Raw genomic sequence first — 15,117 nt, forward strand, 5'->3', positions numbered from 1 at the left:
CTGGGTTGCTGGTCTGTGGCTGAGTTCATCAGCGGAGTCCATCTCTCCAGGCTGACCGTTGCAATTTGTCATTCTGAAAACATGGGCTGTTGCCTAAATAACTGTAATAGTGGAAACATCCACTATTTTGTTTCCGATACAAGAGTTGATGTTTCTGAGCCATTTTGACAAGGCAGCATGTTTTCTCTATAGTGGGTGCTGCTCTCTGAGTTTCATCCCTGTGCTGAAGTTCAGAGCTATGGTATCATCCGAGCAGCCTGATTAAACTCCGTCTGTATGTGGAGTAAGGTAAGCATTCAGTTTGCTTTAAAGAGAAAAGAGAAATGGTGACTTTTTATGCAGTCTAATAGGCAGAGTTTCTATAATCTGATTTACTAAGCTCATAGGCAAACCAAAATTTACTCTCTGGTTTCAGGGAGGAAATAATTAAGGATGGAAAGATATTTATCTTTTAAATAAAAGTGTCTAATTTCTATCAAAAGTTTTTGTCTGTATTTCTGAAAGGCAGCTTCTTCTAAGTGGCTGTTTCTGAAAGTAACAGCCAAACAAAGACTTCTCAGACACCATAGTATTGTGTGGTGATGAGTATGCAGCTGTTTCCCCAAACACTTGCTGCTGTTCTAAATGATAATACTTTGATGAAGGCTTAAAAAAAAAAAAAAGAGAAAGAAAAAAAGACACAATGGGTGTTGGATGATGGTGTTTTCATATGAACAAAATCAGTACTGAATTTGCATTGTGAAGTTACAGTAAGCCACAGACCCAAGAGGGAAAATTAAAGGATTACTTAAAACCAACAATAAACATGCAAATTAAAAGTCATCATTTTAAAATGAAGTCATACACTATTAAAAATAAGCACAAAATTACATACTAGTTTGGATATGTAGTTTATAGAATATACCAAATGTTAAAATTGAATGAAATTAAGAAAAACATTTTCCAAAGGCAAGTAAAATATCTGTTTAATTAGATTGTAAAGAAAGGAGATTAAAAGTAATATTTTGTGAAACAGTAATTACTGTTTTTCAGAAGTAGTCAGGTTCCTATGCGTTGATCTAAATTTAACTGTGATAGCAGATCTCTTTGGGGTCTTTTGTTTTGTTTGTGTCTTTAATTATTTTAAATCGCAGCCGTTACCTTTATTTTGTTTTCTTTGCACTGAACACACTACATGGCTGTTTGCTCCAATGCCCTGCCAGCTCGTGAAGGCAAATCTGGGAGATCAGCTCGTACCCTCTGGTTCTGCAAGGTTAAAAGCCAAATCCTTGCAGGGGACTATACAGCAAGATAACAGGAAAGGCGGCTGGAACCACTGGGAGGTGGGTTGAGGTGCTGATGGGAGTCTGAGATGTAAATAAAGCAGATTGCTCTCATTTCCTCTTTCCACTGTATTATGCATTCCAATAGCACTGTTCATCTTTATGACAGACACCTATTGCTTCAACTTTACTGCGGGCCACTGAAGTACATTAAAGTGGGCAGGAAATGGAAATAAATAGAGTTCAGCAGAGGCTGCAGAATAACGAAACATGCCGCAGTCATTTTTAGTGTGGGGTCATGTGTTTTTTAGCAGATTTATCGTTTTGCTTGACTTTTGTTAGAAAGATGGGCGCTGTTTAATAGAGACGTGGTATACTTATAGAAGTTAGAAGATGTGCTCAGATAGTTTTTTCAAACTCTTCATGATGCCAAAGATGAAAAGAAACCGGGTTGAGTCTAGCTGGGTAGAGCCAGTGGCATGTCTGTGTGCGCTGCCTCAGGTTGTGGTTAGAAACAGTACAATGGGATGGGAGATTTGAAGAAATCCTGTTAGCGGACAACGTGGGAGGTGGACCACAGTCCATTGGTTTAAATTAGTTTTGCGCTTAAAGGTAGTGAGACATTCGGGTAGAGAGACCGGCTGGAATTTGGCCTTAAAAGTGCATCTTTTTGTTTTTTAATGTGTGTGCATTTTGCTCTCTCTGGAAGTGTGGCTTGCTCTCTTGCTTATTCAGAGGGCTGTTTTCAAGGACAGCAAAGTTACATTGCAGGTTCCACATACCCTTAACCCTCAGGAGATGGGACTTCTGGTGAGTTCTGTTTTTGTGAAAGCTTTGTGTGTTTGTTTTTCCTTGATTGTTTATATTCCGATAAGGTTAGGTCAGTAAATGAATGAATTCACCACACGAGTTACTCGAAGACTTACAGCTCATATTTTCACTCCCTTGAGACAGTCAGCTACTTGGAAGCTTTTCTTAAAAAAAAAAAAAATAAAAAAAAAATTAACCATTAGCACTGTTTTTTTCCTTGATTACATTGAGCAGTCTGATTTTGCAGAGTATAGCGTTCTCTTTTTCTGACAATGACTGCTATATAGTTGAAAGCAAGGGTCAGCCTTCAAAGTATTTGTCAATATAGAAGATATTATTGGATATTTCACAATGTCATGTAAGATAAAAACTAATTTGTAAACAGCACAGCAGAAATCTGGAAAGACAATTAAGACAAAAAATCATTAACATTGATTCTTTTGCACTAGGAACATACATTCCTTTCTCCCAAAGCATCCTTTAAAAAGGTTGTTTACCTAGGTCTGTATTTAGGTATATATTTCAGTGTGACATTCAGTGATTCATCTTCTTTCTTTTTAATTATCTCTATATCAAGAATTTAATTTAATTCAGAATACTGCTCCAGATACATTTGCGCTGCAGAAACTAGAGCCAGGCAGAATTGCAGGTAATTACTGAGGACGGTTGTTGGCAATTTGACTTTCCATCGTTTGTTCGTCATCGTTTGTTCGCACTCTGTGGATAGTTCCTCACTGAAAGGATTAGGTTACAGAGGGGTGGGTATTATTTCAGGGACTTCTTAAGTGAGAATCCAGATGCTTTTCTGCATCCTCTCCTCTTGCTTAGTTTGGGAGTTAGAAGTCAGTAGCTGCAGGTAAGATTTAAAGCTTGTAACTTTGTTTCTCTTTTGCAATGGAAAAGCTCTCTCTTACTCCTTGTTAACTAAACAAACAATCTAACTGCAAACTTTAAATACTTGAGAAATTCCAGATTGAGCTAAAATTTCAATAGAATCAAAGTTTTTCAGTGCAATATCACTGACAGACTGCTTCAGATTTTCAGAGGAGTTTGGCTCCAGCAAGTTCATTTGGCGTTGCATGCTTTTGAAAACTTGGCTGTGATTTTGGTGCCGAAGCTGTAGAGGGGCTTTCCGGGGCTGGTGGGCTCTGGCCACATCGCGGTTGCTTGGAATGTGTCTGTCATTTCAAGGGCAACGGTCTCAGGCCGTAGTGTTGTACAGTTGTGCGGTGTGGGTTTTGTTTGTGTGCCCTGCATGCAGCGCATTGGTGTCCTCGGCGTAGCTGAAACCCTGCTTGGTCCTCGCTGGATGGCGCGGGGAGGCAGTGCAGCAGTTGAGGTAGACATCAGAGAGGCAAGTGTGAATTAAAATCACAGAATCATAAAAATGACAGTGTCCTTCTTTCTGTTATATGCTCCTGGATGTGTTTTCAAATCTGTGCTCCCTCGGTCTGGTTTCAGAGATAAAGCCTGCAGGCTGACTCCAGGGTTACCACCCTGCCCAGTTGAGTTTGGGAAGACTTGCAGACCGCGTCCATGTGCTCTTCCTCATGCGGGCAGTTTGCACATGTGTGTTTCATCTCCCAGCAGCAGTTTGCAGGCTGGCTTGTGTCTGTAACAACCGCTTGCTGAAAAGCACTCGTCAATTCAGGCTTTTCAGAAGATTTCTGGCTCGTATAAGTACACATAATTATCTCATACCTTGGCCTTGCCGGGGGGCTGCTGGGCTCCCCGGTGCAGTTGTCCCTAGTGGGACCGTTTATTTTACCACTCTAACAGTCTGCGGTGTTTTGATATCTCACATTTGTATGCAAAAGTTAACAAGCTGTGACTGGAATTAGGGTTTTGGTTTCTGCAGCGGGAGGGGTAGCTGTGAATGCTACATCACAGTATTTTGCTTATCCTGGTTGTTCAGAAGGTAAGAATGGCATTTGGAAAGTAGGTCTGATAAAGACAGCATAGTTAATTTATGCTGTGGAGGAATAAAGGAGTCTTCTTCGTAGCACAGCAGACTAAAGTGGTTTTGGAGCACTGTTTGGAACAGAGGCTTGTATGTTGTGTGTTGATTTTTTTTGTGCCAAGCCCTCCAGTGACTTGCAGACCCCCTTTGTCTGGCTTGCCTCTCTGCCGGTGGAGCCGTAACAAGGATGGCTTTAACTGCCTCCCCCCTCCCGCGTGTGTGTCTAACACATTTGGTCACTCAGGTTTTATTTCTTCCCTCTGTAAAACATGAGAGTGTAACTTCCACCCCAGCCTTGTTAGTGCGTGAGCTGCTGAAGCGGGGGCTCCCCGGGACCAGGCATTGTCACCAGATAGTAAAACCTCTTTAATGGGGCTGGCTGAACTTTTAAGTTATGGTTAATGCTTTTAATAGTAACTTGTGTTTCCTCTGCCCTTCGCGCCCAACCATTAGCCAGGTGTTTTTGTCTCACAGAGTGGAAAAATAAAAGTAATCTACCTCTACAGCTGGGCCCTTGGTGAGGTGCTGGAGGAGGATGGCCACAGATGCAAACTGGTATCACAGAGGCTGGATGAGGGGGTTAAAAGGCCCCTTGTAAATGCTTGGCAAAATACAAGCACTGGAAATGAGGTGGCTTTATTTTTATTTTTTACTATAAATAAATTAGAAGCTTTAAATTTGGCAGAGCATGAGCTTATATGATTTGTTCTGTGTAATTTTCAAAATAAATCAAATTTTTTTGTTCCCCCCTTTGATATGGCATCCACTCAATTTCCTTGTAACTGCAAGACAGGCCTGACTCTGATCTGCCTTACACTGTAAACTGTGTTTATGGAGCTAGAATTGGGGTCATTAATTTTTTTTACATCAAAAGAAGTCGTTCTTTTAAATGAGAAGCCTGTTTCACCTAGCAATTCGCTTTAATTGCCTATTTGAAAGTTTTGACATTTGATAGCAATTTTAAACATTGCCAGATGAGGCTCACGCAGTCGGGACCTGCAGGTGCTTCCTTGTGTGCCCAGCTTGGATCAAAGGAGTGAGCCCAGGGAAGTGCCTGGCCGCGGACGGGGCACCCGGCGCTGAAGGTGCTGTTTTCTGGGGCTGTTTGAATAGATGCTGTGTGTCAGCCGCGCCAAGAATTTGCTCAAAAGGCTTGCTCTCCCTTGGAAAGGTTTCTGTGGACCCCGGTGCTGTTTGTTTTTCTTGGGAGATAGATTGCGTGGCCTTTGTTTTGCCTGAGGCTTAATAGTGCTTGATGCACCGAGTCTTCGTGTTTTTTAGGTCTAACCAATAGCACTTTCTGCTGAAGGGTTAGAAAAAAGTTTCAAAATTTTTTTTTTTTTCCCTGACTAATATCTGTTAATTGAGTATTATCGTCTTCTGGGAGGTTTGGAGGGAAAGAATTTTCTTGCTCATGAGGGTAAGCAAATAGTACAACTTCAAAGGCGTTTTTACCAGCACCTAAACCTCAATAAAAAGAAGAGACAAAAATGAAACAGTGTCTTTCTCTTGCTTTTGTAAAGTGGTTCACTAACGTAAATGCAATTTATTGTTCAGTCAGCAGCAGGAGCAGCTTTCCGTAGCCTAAAAAGTATTTTTTTTTTTTTTAAGTCAGTAAATAAACAATAGTTTAGATTATTGCAGAAAGAGCAACTTTTGTGAATGGCTTTTGGCTGCTGAATGATGTGATGCTAGATATACTCACAATGGTTTCTGTCAACACTGTACTGTGTCTTGTGAGATAGATTAAAAACTATTTTAGAAATAGTCCAGCAGCTGAAAATGTGATAAATTCCGTGCTGCTGGCGCAGAAGTTAGGCAGTGATTTAGGACTTCATGAATTCAGAGCAAAGGGAAATAGCGCAGTTGAAAGAGAATGAGCAAAGCCAAAGTACCAATGCTAAGACTTCTTAAAAGAGTTTTGTTGATGTGGGTTGTAATTAAAACCAGAATTAGTTAGTTTTCTAATAGGGCATTACTTTCCTAGAGACCAATTGCAGCTTGGCATAAAGTAATACATTTTTAAAAATGAGTACAGATCTGGGGATACCCCCAGCATATGTTGGGTGGCTGACTTACTAGCTTTGTGTGCCCTCATTATTAACAAGCAAATTAAATATTTTCACTTAAAATAATTATACAAAGAAACCTTTGGCTGCACTGTGATTTCATTAAAACCTTAATTGTTTAGAGAGTTCAACCAGAGTGTGTGAAGTTGGGTCAGTTTTACTGCATGGCATTAGTCTTGATAGCAGATTTATAACAGGACTGGATTTAATCTCTTGACTAATCTTTACAGTAGCAGGCTTGGGATGGGAAGGCGTTTGTGTGTTTTAGGAGATAGGTAACTGTATCTCTGAACTGGAAACACAGAGCAGGGTTTTAAAATGTCTTGGCAGCTTTAAAATGGACTGGTGAGGGGGAAGGGACGGATATTGCTCTGTGGAAACAAAATAGGTGTTGCTTTTAAATCAGCTTCTTAGTGTGCACATTGTCACACCTTCACACATGGCTGTAGGCTCAAATCTATTTCTCATCAAAGCAACTGCAGCGTAAGGGAATATAGCGACCATCTGGGTTGCAAAGATCAGAAATAACAGGCTTTGCTGGCAGAGGAGCCAGCTGTGGGCAGCACCATGTAAACTGTTTTTTATGCCACTTGATTAATGATTTGTGAGGGTGAGGACAACAAAACGTTTACTAGGTCATGCACTAATTTTTGGAAATAGTTTAAAATCTAGTTTTCCTGGGTTTAAGGTGGTGGTGTGCCTTGGAAACACATTATGATATTTGTAGGTTCAGCATCTCAACCAACATTGTCCCTGAGCGTGGGAAGCACAGGCATGCTAGGTGTCTCTGAATGAGAGTTAATTAGAAGAATGAGTAGTTACCAAGTGCACCACAGCTCCACTGTTTAATTCTGATGATAATTTTCATGCTGGGTCTAATAAAAATGAATTCACTTACGGTTTATTAATTCTCTGTGACCTGTGAGTCTTTTAGGGTATTCAGAGGAAAAAAGGCTGAGAGTTGCCAGAATAAAGTACTTCCATGGGTGGAGAGCAACTCATGGAGAACTTTCGTCTTTGTCTTTCTTTTTATCTTTCTGTGTTGTTTTAACTCAGTATGGTTTTTCTGCCTTTCCCCACTTCTTTAGGACCCACGATTATCAACTTTAATTTTCGACAAGCTTCAAGTGCCTGACTATTTACAGAAAAACAGGAATGAAGGAGAGAGCAGATGCGAAACTTGTGCCACTCACTTGAATCAGCTGAAGCAGGAAGCCATTCAGATGATGCACACCCTCAGTCAAACCAGCTACCCAGAAATGCCCGACCTCCCGCCCAGCGCCGGGGCCGTGACCAGCATGGTACCCAGGATGGTCACCGTCTCTTCCCAGAGAGACCTGCCACTCATTGCTGGGCAGGTGGGCAGGCAGCCTGGAAAGTCGCCGAATCTCTTCTCTGGGACAGAGAGGAAGAAGGGACTGGGGTGGTCTCAAGGCGTGGGCGGTTTTCCGAACTCCAGCGTTCAAGTCACGGTGGCCCCCAGCGGTTTCAGCGGTGCTCTGAGCTCGGTCACCATCCAAGCTCAGCAGTACCTCGAGGGCATGTGGAGTATCTCCAGGGTGAACAGCTTCCTGCCACAGGCTTGTCTAGTAAGTAGCGATAATTCATGTGCTTGAGTTTTGTTTACGTGTGTGGATATACAGAGAGATAAAGATAAAATTTGAGATGTGTATATATATTTATCTTAGGGAGGATCAGCTAATGGTATTCTAAACCATATTTCAAGAGTTGAAGAGCTGAAAAAGAGCTTTGAACAATGTTCTGTCAGGTGTCACGAGGCATTTGCTTTCTTATCTAAGATGGTGAGATCCTTCCCTCAGATGTTTTTGCACCTATTTTCACTTCACGTATGCAGGTGATGTTATGTGTCTGTCACATACCTGGTGACCCCTTTAGAAAACCATAAAAGGCCAAGTTTATCACATATGAAACTCTGCGATCTTCATGGGATTATATCAAAGATGAACTTGACCCCCAAGTCTGACGCTGAACTTCTAAGGCTGTGTTCAGTTCAGCAGATGCTGTTGATAGACTGTGATGGAGAGCATTAATCTTCAGGTTAGATGTGCTGCAAAGCAGTTTGCTGGAAAGGAGGATGTTCAGAAGGTTGCTTCAGAGCCACATGCTTGTAAATGTCATTGCACTTGGATTTTAAGCATTGATGTTGATTTCCTGTGTTCTGTGTATATTTTAAGAACTCCTGTGGGAAATGAAAAAGCTTTGTAGAGGTGCATGCTACCTTTAAAAGCAAGTTCATTACAGATATGTGACTATCTATGGAACTGTGCTGAGAAGAAGGGTATAGTGACTGGTTTTGACGAAGATTTATTCCTAAACTGTTTTCACATGGTAGTGAACAGGGGAGTGTGAGTAATGATGAAATGTGTACAAATAGAAGTTGTGGTTTTCACTTAAAGACATTGTAGCAGATCTTGCAAGACCAGGTATGTTGGTGCTAGACAGCTTTAAATTTAACATAATGCCTCATGTGCTGTTGTATATAAACACGACCTAATATTGCTTGGTAGCTTTAGCTGATTGAGCTCTAAGATCATCAGAGATAAATATTTAAATGTGGCTGTGTAATGTTACTTTTACAGGGTGGCTGTTGTGTTTCCTTCCAGAAATATTTAAGTGTTGCTGTGTAACATTACTTTTACAGGGTGGCTGTTGTGTTTCCCTCCAGAAAAGGCCTGGAGACATGATTCCTCCCTCCCATACTTCTCTCTCATATGGAAATTTGTGAATGCACAGACATCCCACCTTTGAGGGGTCCCCATTTAAATCCAGTGAATCTCCACTGATGTCAGATCGCGCTCTCACGATTTTACATTGAGAAAGGGGAAAAAACTGGCCCATTCAGCTCTTTGTGGTTTATGAGAAGCTCCTGCTATGAGTGCTTTTCTCTAAAATTCTGCTCCATGCGTTAGGGATCACTTTGGCCAATGTAAGGCATAGGATGTTACCTTTTAATTATCTTTTAAATTCCATGTATATCACCGGAATGTAGGGGAAAAAAAGGGAAAGCTACTGGGTTGAAAAGCCTGTACTCTCTGAAGGCAGAAGTATTTCCATTTCTCATTCCTTCTCTGGCCTTATTCTTGTCTTAAATAATTCACTAACAGCCAGCTCCAGATTTCTTCCGGCTTAAACATGCTGACTGATAGATGTGGTTTTCCCTAACCACTGCGTTATTCTAAGATAAAACTAAGTTGCCTCATTTAACCTCTGTGAAGGAAAAATGTCTATAATGCAACAGAGCTGAAGTGTGATCTAGAAATATGCAAAGAAACTCAGTAGCCTGGAAAACGGTGACCTTTAATGAAAGGACAAACACTGTTAGACTGTGAGTGTTGGAGGCTGCTTGGATGTGATCTAGTCATCTGCAAGGACAGTTTAGATTTAGAAGCAGTTTTTGGAGAGATGCTAGGCTTCAGTTTGTTGGTGGTGTGGTTTTTTTTTTTTTTTGTACTTTTTGTTTTTAATTTAAGCCTGAATATCATTACTGAAGTCTCTGTTGTGGATGTCTTCCCAGATTGTGCCTTCTGTGTCTGTCTGAATTCTCCTACTGCCTTTTGTATTATTAAAAGCCTTGTGTCTAATGAAGCTGTTTGAGTGGGTGAGGCAGAAAGTGCTTCCCATATGCTTGTCCCCAGAGGAATCACAGGTGTTGAAGGAAATGGGGTTGGAGGGATTTCAGGAATTGCCTAGTCTAGCCCTTGCCTAGGACAACATCCACTGCATCCAATTCTTGTCCAATGCTCATCTCACCTCATCTTACAGTTTTGCAAAGGCTGGGATTCCCTGACTTCTATTGATTGTGAAGTTTGAACTTCCTTTCCACTAGAAAAGTTTTGTGTATTTATTTATTTATTGTTTGATTTTTGGCTGTTGTTGCCTGAAGTTGGAGACAGGATTTAGATTGAAGATTAACCCAGGAGAGAGCTGTGGACGTACAAGCTTCTTGGAGATGTCTGTCTTTAGTAACTTTTCCCGTTTTCTTTTGGCGTGAAGCTGGTCTGGCTAGAGGAATTCTGGAGCAAGAAGAAGAATTGCATCAGCAAAGACAGCATTGAATGCACTATTGATTATGTATGATGTGACTGTATCTTGGAGTCTTCAGCTCCTATTTAGGCAAGATACTGAACAAATGCAGAAGAAAAAGATGGCCCCTTTACTGGGGAATTTAAACTCTCAGTTCTTTTGACCACTCTGTAAATACCTGTTTCACTGGGAATCTGTACTTTTGCCTTGTTTTCTTTCCAGAAGGGAGTTCTTGAAACGAGTGCTGAACTCCCTGGTAGGAAACTGCTACCCAGGCGCCTTACCTCTCAGTGATTTAACTTAGTGCTGCATACAAAAGGAGCATGACTAATTTTCTAAAGATGGGAAGACAGACACAGATGAAGGCTGGGGTTCATCTCAGCTATTTTTACCTGCCAAAAAGACAGGTGTTTATTCTAAACTAATTACCGAGGCTTCCTTTGTAGTTGTGGGAGAACAACATGCACCTCAAAGAGGTGCTTTGTCCTTCTCATCTTGGATATCTTTCTTGGCTCACCTTGTCTGCCAAAAATGCCTGTGGCTTTCTGCTGGTGCTGGTAGAGCCCAGGTGGGTGATACAGAGCAAACTCTTGCATTGGCGACCAACACGGGGTGCCATGTGCCTGGTGTCTTCTGGGCAAGAAAATACACCCCAGTGTACGGCTGCCCAGCCTCAGGAGACCTCGTACCTACAAACATTTGTCCGGGATCCATATTTTTTATTTATGGCTAGTTTTAATAGTGGCGGTAGTGGAACTGTCTGCAGAGAGGAAAAAAAATTACTTGATTTCTGTTCTTCTCATCTCCCTCCCCAAACTCACATGTCTTACCTTGTAATGTCACTTATGGTTTCAAAAACACTTCTGGGCTGAATGTTGGGGGTCAGAAGTGCAGGACATTGTAAATTTTTAATATGTGTTTGGAGTTCAAGTGTGAAAATCCATTATATAGATTATAAATTTTTTGAACAGGAAAATGTCTTCAAAGCATAGTGTGGGTGCTGCTCAAACCAAAATAACTGTGGGCTTCAGGAGCCATGAAGAGGAACAGTAATTAAGGATCTGGAGGAAGGTCCACGGAGGGGAAGACTAGGATTGCAACCAAGGTGCAAAAGGTGAAGATGTAATCAGCTGCTTTACCCAAGTGGCCTGTTGTGAAAAATTACAAAAAATAATCACCGGTAGCAGTGATAAGTAGTCTGACCAGACAGCGTGCACTGTGGAGGGGAGCGCACGCTGTTTAACTGTCGGTAAGACAGGTGATTTGTAGTGGACAACTGACAACTTTAATAAATAGTTTTATATTGATGTGTTTAATTCTAGACCTGACAAGTGAATATAAGGTTACTACTCAAATGAAAAAATGTTAGGGGTGCTCAGCGTTGCCACTCAGTTTAACACAGAAGCAGAGGAGCGAGGGTAGTCCCTACATGTATTGGAATCTGACCGGACGGTAGAGTGTTAAAACCGCTGAAAATACCTTGTACACGTATTAGAAGTATCTGTATGTATTGTGGAAAAAGGTCTTACTGTATGCTTTCAGTTGACAGTGTTACTAGAATGCAGTGTTATGTACTGCATAAAAGTGGTCAAGTAGCCATGCCATGTGCTGCAGACATTCACAGTGAGATAGAGCTTGTTTTAGAAATTACTTTTTTGTTCATCTTATGGGAAATGAAAGCCTTGCCACACTATATTGCTAGTTTGAATATATATAATTGATACTGGTTATAAGGCAAACTATTGTGGCTCCTTGAATTTTTAACAGCTTCTAATTTGCTTTAAAAATACATTAAAAATGCACCGTTAGGAAATTGGAAAGTTGGAGCACTGGAAAACTGAAAGTGTCTTAAGTAAAACTGTTAAAGCATATGTATATAAAATTGTAAATTTGTCAAAAGTCCAATGTACATCCTTGAGAGCGTTCAAAAATTTAAAGTTAGGCATAAGTTTATGGCCTGGTTTAGTGAGGTTCAGAGAGGGAGGATTCACCCACAGCGTGTGTAAATGGGTGCATATACTCTAGAGTTACAGGAGTTACGTTCATTTGTTTCGTGTGAAAGATTCCCAGTTATTTTAGTCACAATTCAAGCTTTCCTGTAGTTCCTAGGAATAAGTCTTCTGCTAACCCTAATGTAAACCAGATGGATTCATCTGAGGGTAGTTCAGCTTCTGACGTTCCTTAAATCCTCTTTGTTTATAGAGAGGATGACTTACATTTTGCTTAGAGGATGCAATAAAAAGCTGACACTGGAAAACAGAAGAAGGAGAAGATTTACTTTCCAGCATTTACTTTTTTACTTTGATGAATGTCAAACCAAATGGATTTTTAAATTAATTTTTAAAATCCTTCGTGATAGCTTTCTCAGTGACCTTTTATTAATACAATGCATGAAATATACTTTGTAACAAAACAATTAAAATATAGTGCTTTGACCATAAATCCCACCAGTGAGACAGCTGAATGACTGAGCTTTGGGACATTTGTCAGACTCCACGTATAACATCTTGATTCTGCAGAAGTCAGTAGCAAACCCCAGACAGGCGGTGGGGCCAAGGCTGCACAGAGGCTTTTCTGTTTTCCCTTTAGCTTAGTGGTGGTGCTGTTACTGCTCTTGTAGAGGAAGTCCATAGGGGAGAGGGGGGGTGGAGGAAATCTTCAGTGTTGGTCACTCTCTGTTACAAGTCTGAACAGCAGAAGGAAACCTTTTAATCCAAGTGACTAAATGCTTGTCTCATACTAACCTAATTCATAGTCCTCATGGAAAAGACCTTTCCTGAGGCTGTTGTGTCTCAGCTGGGCAGTAATGCCTTGCGTTGCACTTTGCTGCCTTAGCAAATGCAGAGGGAGAGCTGTGGTGTGGAGGACGATGCTGCTGTCAGCACCGTGCGTTCAGAGTTGGCGAGGCCCTGGCCCAGCAGCAACCAGCTCAGAGGGTGTGGATTGGCAGTTCAGCCTTGAACACTCCGATAAAAACGTAGTGCTCTGGTTTGTGTAGTTGCTAAGGTCTTTGGACTCTGTTTTTCTAGATTGCTCGCAGTGTAGGATGCTGAAGGTGAAGATGAAGTTACTTTTTAAAGTATCCCCAGGTATCAGAGTGACTTAGGAAAAATGTTAAGAGTTGACAGAAAAGGTATTGGCTACAAAATGGAAATGAGCATTTTCTTAGCCATGTGCAGGCTAGTTGAAGGGTGTGGAGTGCATCTCTTTATGATGTGTGTTTGACACTTCTGTCGTACTGTTGGTTTTACAGTGGAGGACAGGGTAGCTGTTCTCAGGACTCAGACCCTCTTGTGGCTTCAGTTACCACCTGAAGCCAGTTCTGTTGATCCTTCACCCCTCTATGCTAAGCAGTTGCTATTATAGCTCTCCCAGGGAAACAAGTCCATACTTGCCTTTGTTGACAATTAAAGTCAACAAGCAATAATAAAGAATGTTGGCCCAGACTTCACCTGTACTCATCAGGGTAGATTTAAGACAAGCAGACTTTAATGATTATGTGCAAATGAGAATCCACAGGATTTACCTTTGGCCTACAGGTCATTCTCTCATCCAGCAAGTGTATCATAAACCACGCTAAGATAAAAAATCCCCTCCTTTTTTTACCCCAGATATTAACATTTTCTACTCTTGCCTTTGAACTAGTTTCTTTGGGATGGCCTTTTCTGTTCATTCCATGCACTTTCAGCTTCTTTTGCTTCCTGATGGTCCATTTATACCGTGCGTATGCTCCACTATGAATTTGCCAGTGAACTGACTGTTAATCAACGCATCCCAAGCCACCCCAACACTACAAATCACCTTACAAGAAAGGCTTATGCTTTTTGGCTGGAGCTCAGAGGCATCATCCAGCATTTGAGAAAGACTCTATATAGCTGATGTAGAAGTGCTTTTGTAAGGCTACCGTTGCTTTGCGCTGGTTATGTTGCTTGTTAAGGGTGGGCTGCAGCTTCAGAGGTTAATGCAGCCGCGAAACCGGATAAATTCAGGCTGAGCTCAGACCTTAGCCGTGTGCAGGCTGGTGGAGAAAGAGTCTCTGCATACCACATGAAAGGAACTGGTTTGCACAGCTGGATGCAGGTGTGGATTGCACAGTCGTCCTGCTTGTGTCAAATAGGATTGAATGTTGTACATTTTTTGGAAAATGCTTTGAATTTAACATTTGCTTCATGGGCTGTGTACTGGAATGATGGTGTATTGAGGTTGTGGGACTTCACGTAGTCAAGCTGTGCGCAGTGTGAGTGCTGCCAAAAGCATCTCCTGTTGTTTTGTGGCATGAGCGGCTGAGCAGGTGGCAAATATTGATGCTCTTTGTTACTTGCAACTAGAATCAGCAAAATGCCCTGGGTGGTAGCATCTGAAAGGAGGTTTAAAAAGCATCAATAGAAAATGTATCTACTTTTCTGTTTCAGCACTTGGGAGAAAATTTATGATGTGTAGATAGAGTTCATAGATGTTTTAAGCATTTCATATGTGTGTGTTTAATGGAATGGATTGCCACTTTACTGAACATAGCATCAAATCAGCTCTGTTAATTGAAAAAGATTTTTCACATTATTGCTAATGATGTGACACAGTTTTGTTAGAGATGGCACATAAAATAGTGCTACTTGAAATGACATTAATATATGCCTTTAAATTCCTTTTTTCCCATTTACGTGCATTATTGATTTTATTTCATTGTTGAGGAGATAATGGATTTATAATTAGAATACAGTCACCGTAATCAGTGACGAGATTATTAGACTTATAAATAGAACTTTAAAACTACGATGAGGTAATTTCCCAGTGTAGCGAAGGATCAATAATTAGAGGTTTGCTTTGAATCTGAAAGCAGTACTTGTAAGATTCAAGCGTGAAACCCTTCTAGGCAAGTGAGTCCATGTAAATTATTATACAAGCTGATGTTGTGGTTAGGCATTTTCCAGAGTTGACCTGTTATTATTATTACTTTTGTTTGGTGTGCAAATGC

At 41.0% G+C, this 15,117-nt stretch overlaps 1 protein-coding gene across 1 annotated transcript in view; it reads left to right on the forward strand.

The window, feature by feature from the left end:
- KIF26A (kinesin family member 26A) overlaps positions 1-15,117 on the forward strand; it is a 106,359-nt gene that overhangs the window by 25,720 nt on the left and 65,522 nt on the right. The window contains exon 3 of the mRNA XM_075426974.1: positions 7,190-7,690. Coding sequence (XP_075283089.1) covers positions 7,190-7,690 — 501 coding nt within the window. The remainder of the gene's footprint in view (positions 1-7,189; positions 7,691-15,117) is intronic.

Source organism: Opisthocomus hoazin, chromosome 7, assembly GCF_030867145.1.
Source record: "Opisthocomus hoazin isolate bOpiHoa1 chromosome 7, bOpiHoa1.hap1, whole genome shotgun sequence".
Lineage (NCBI taxonomy): Eukaryota > Metazoa > Chordata > Aves > Opisthocomiformes > Opisthocomidae > Opisthocomus > Opisthocomus hoazin.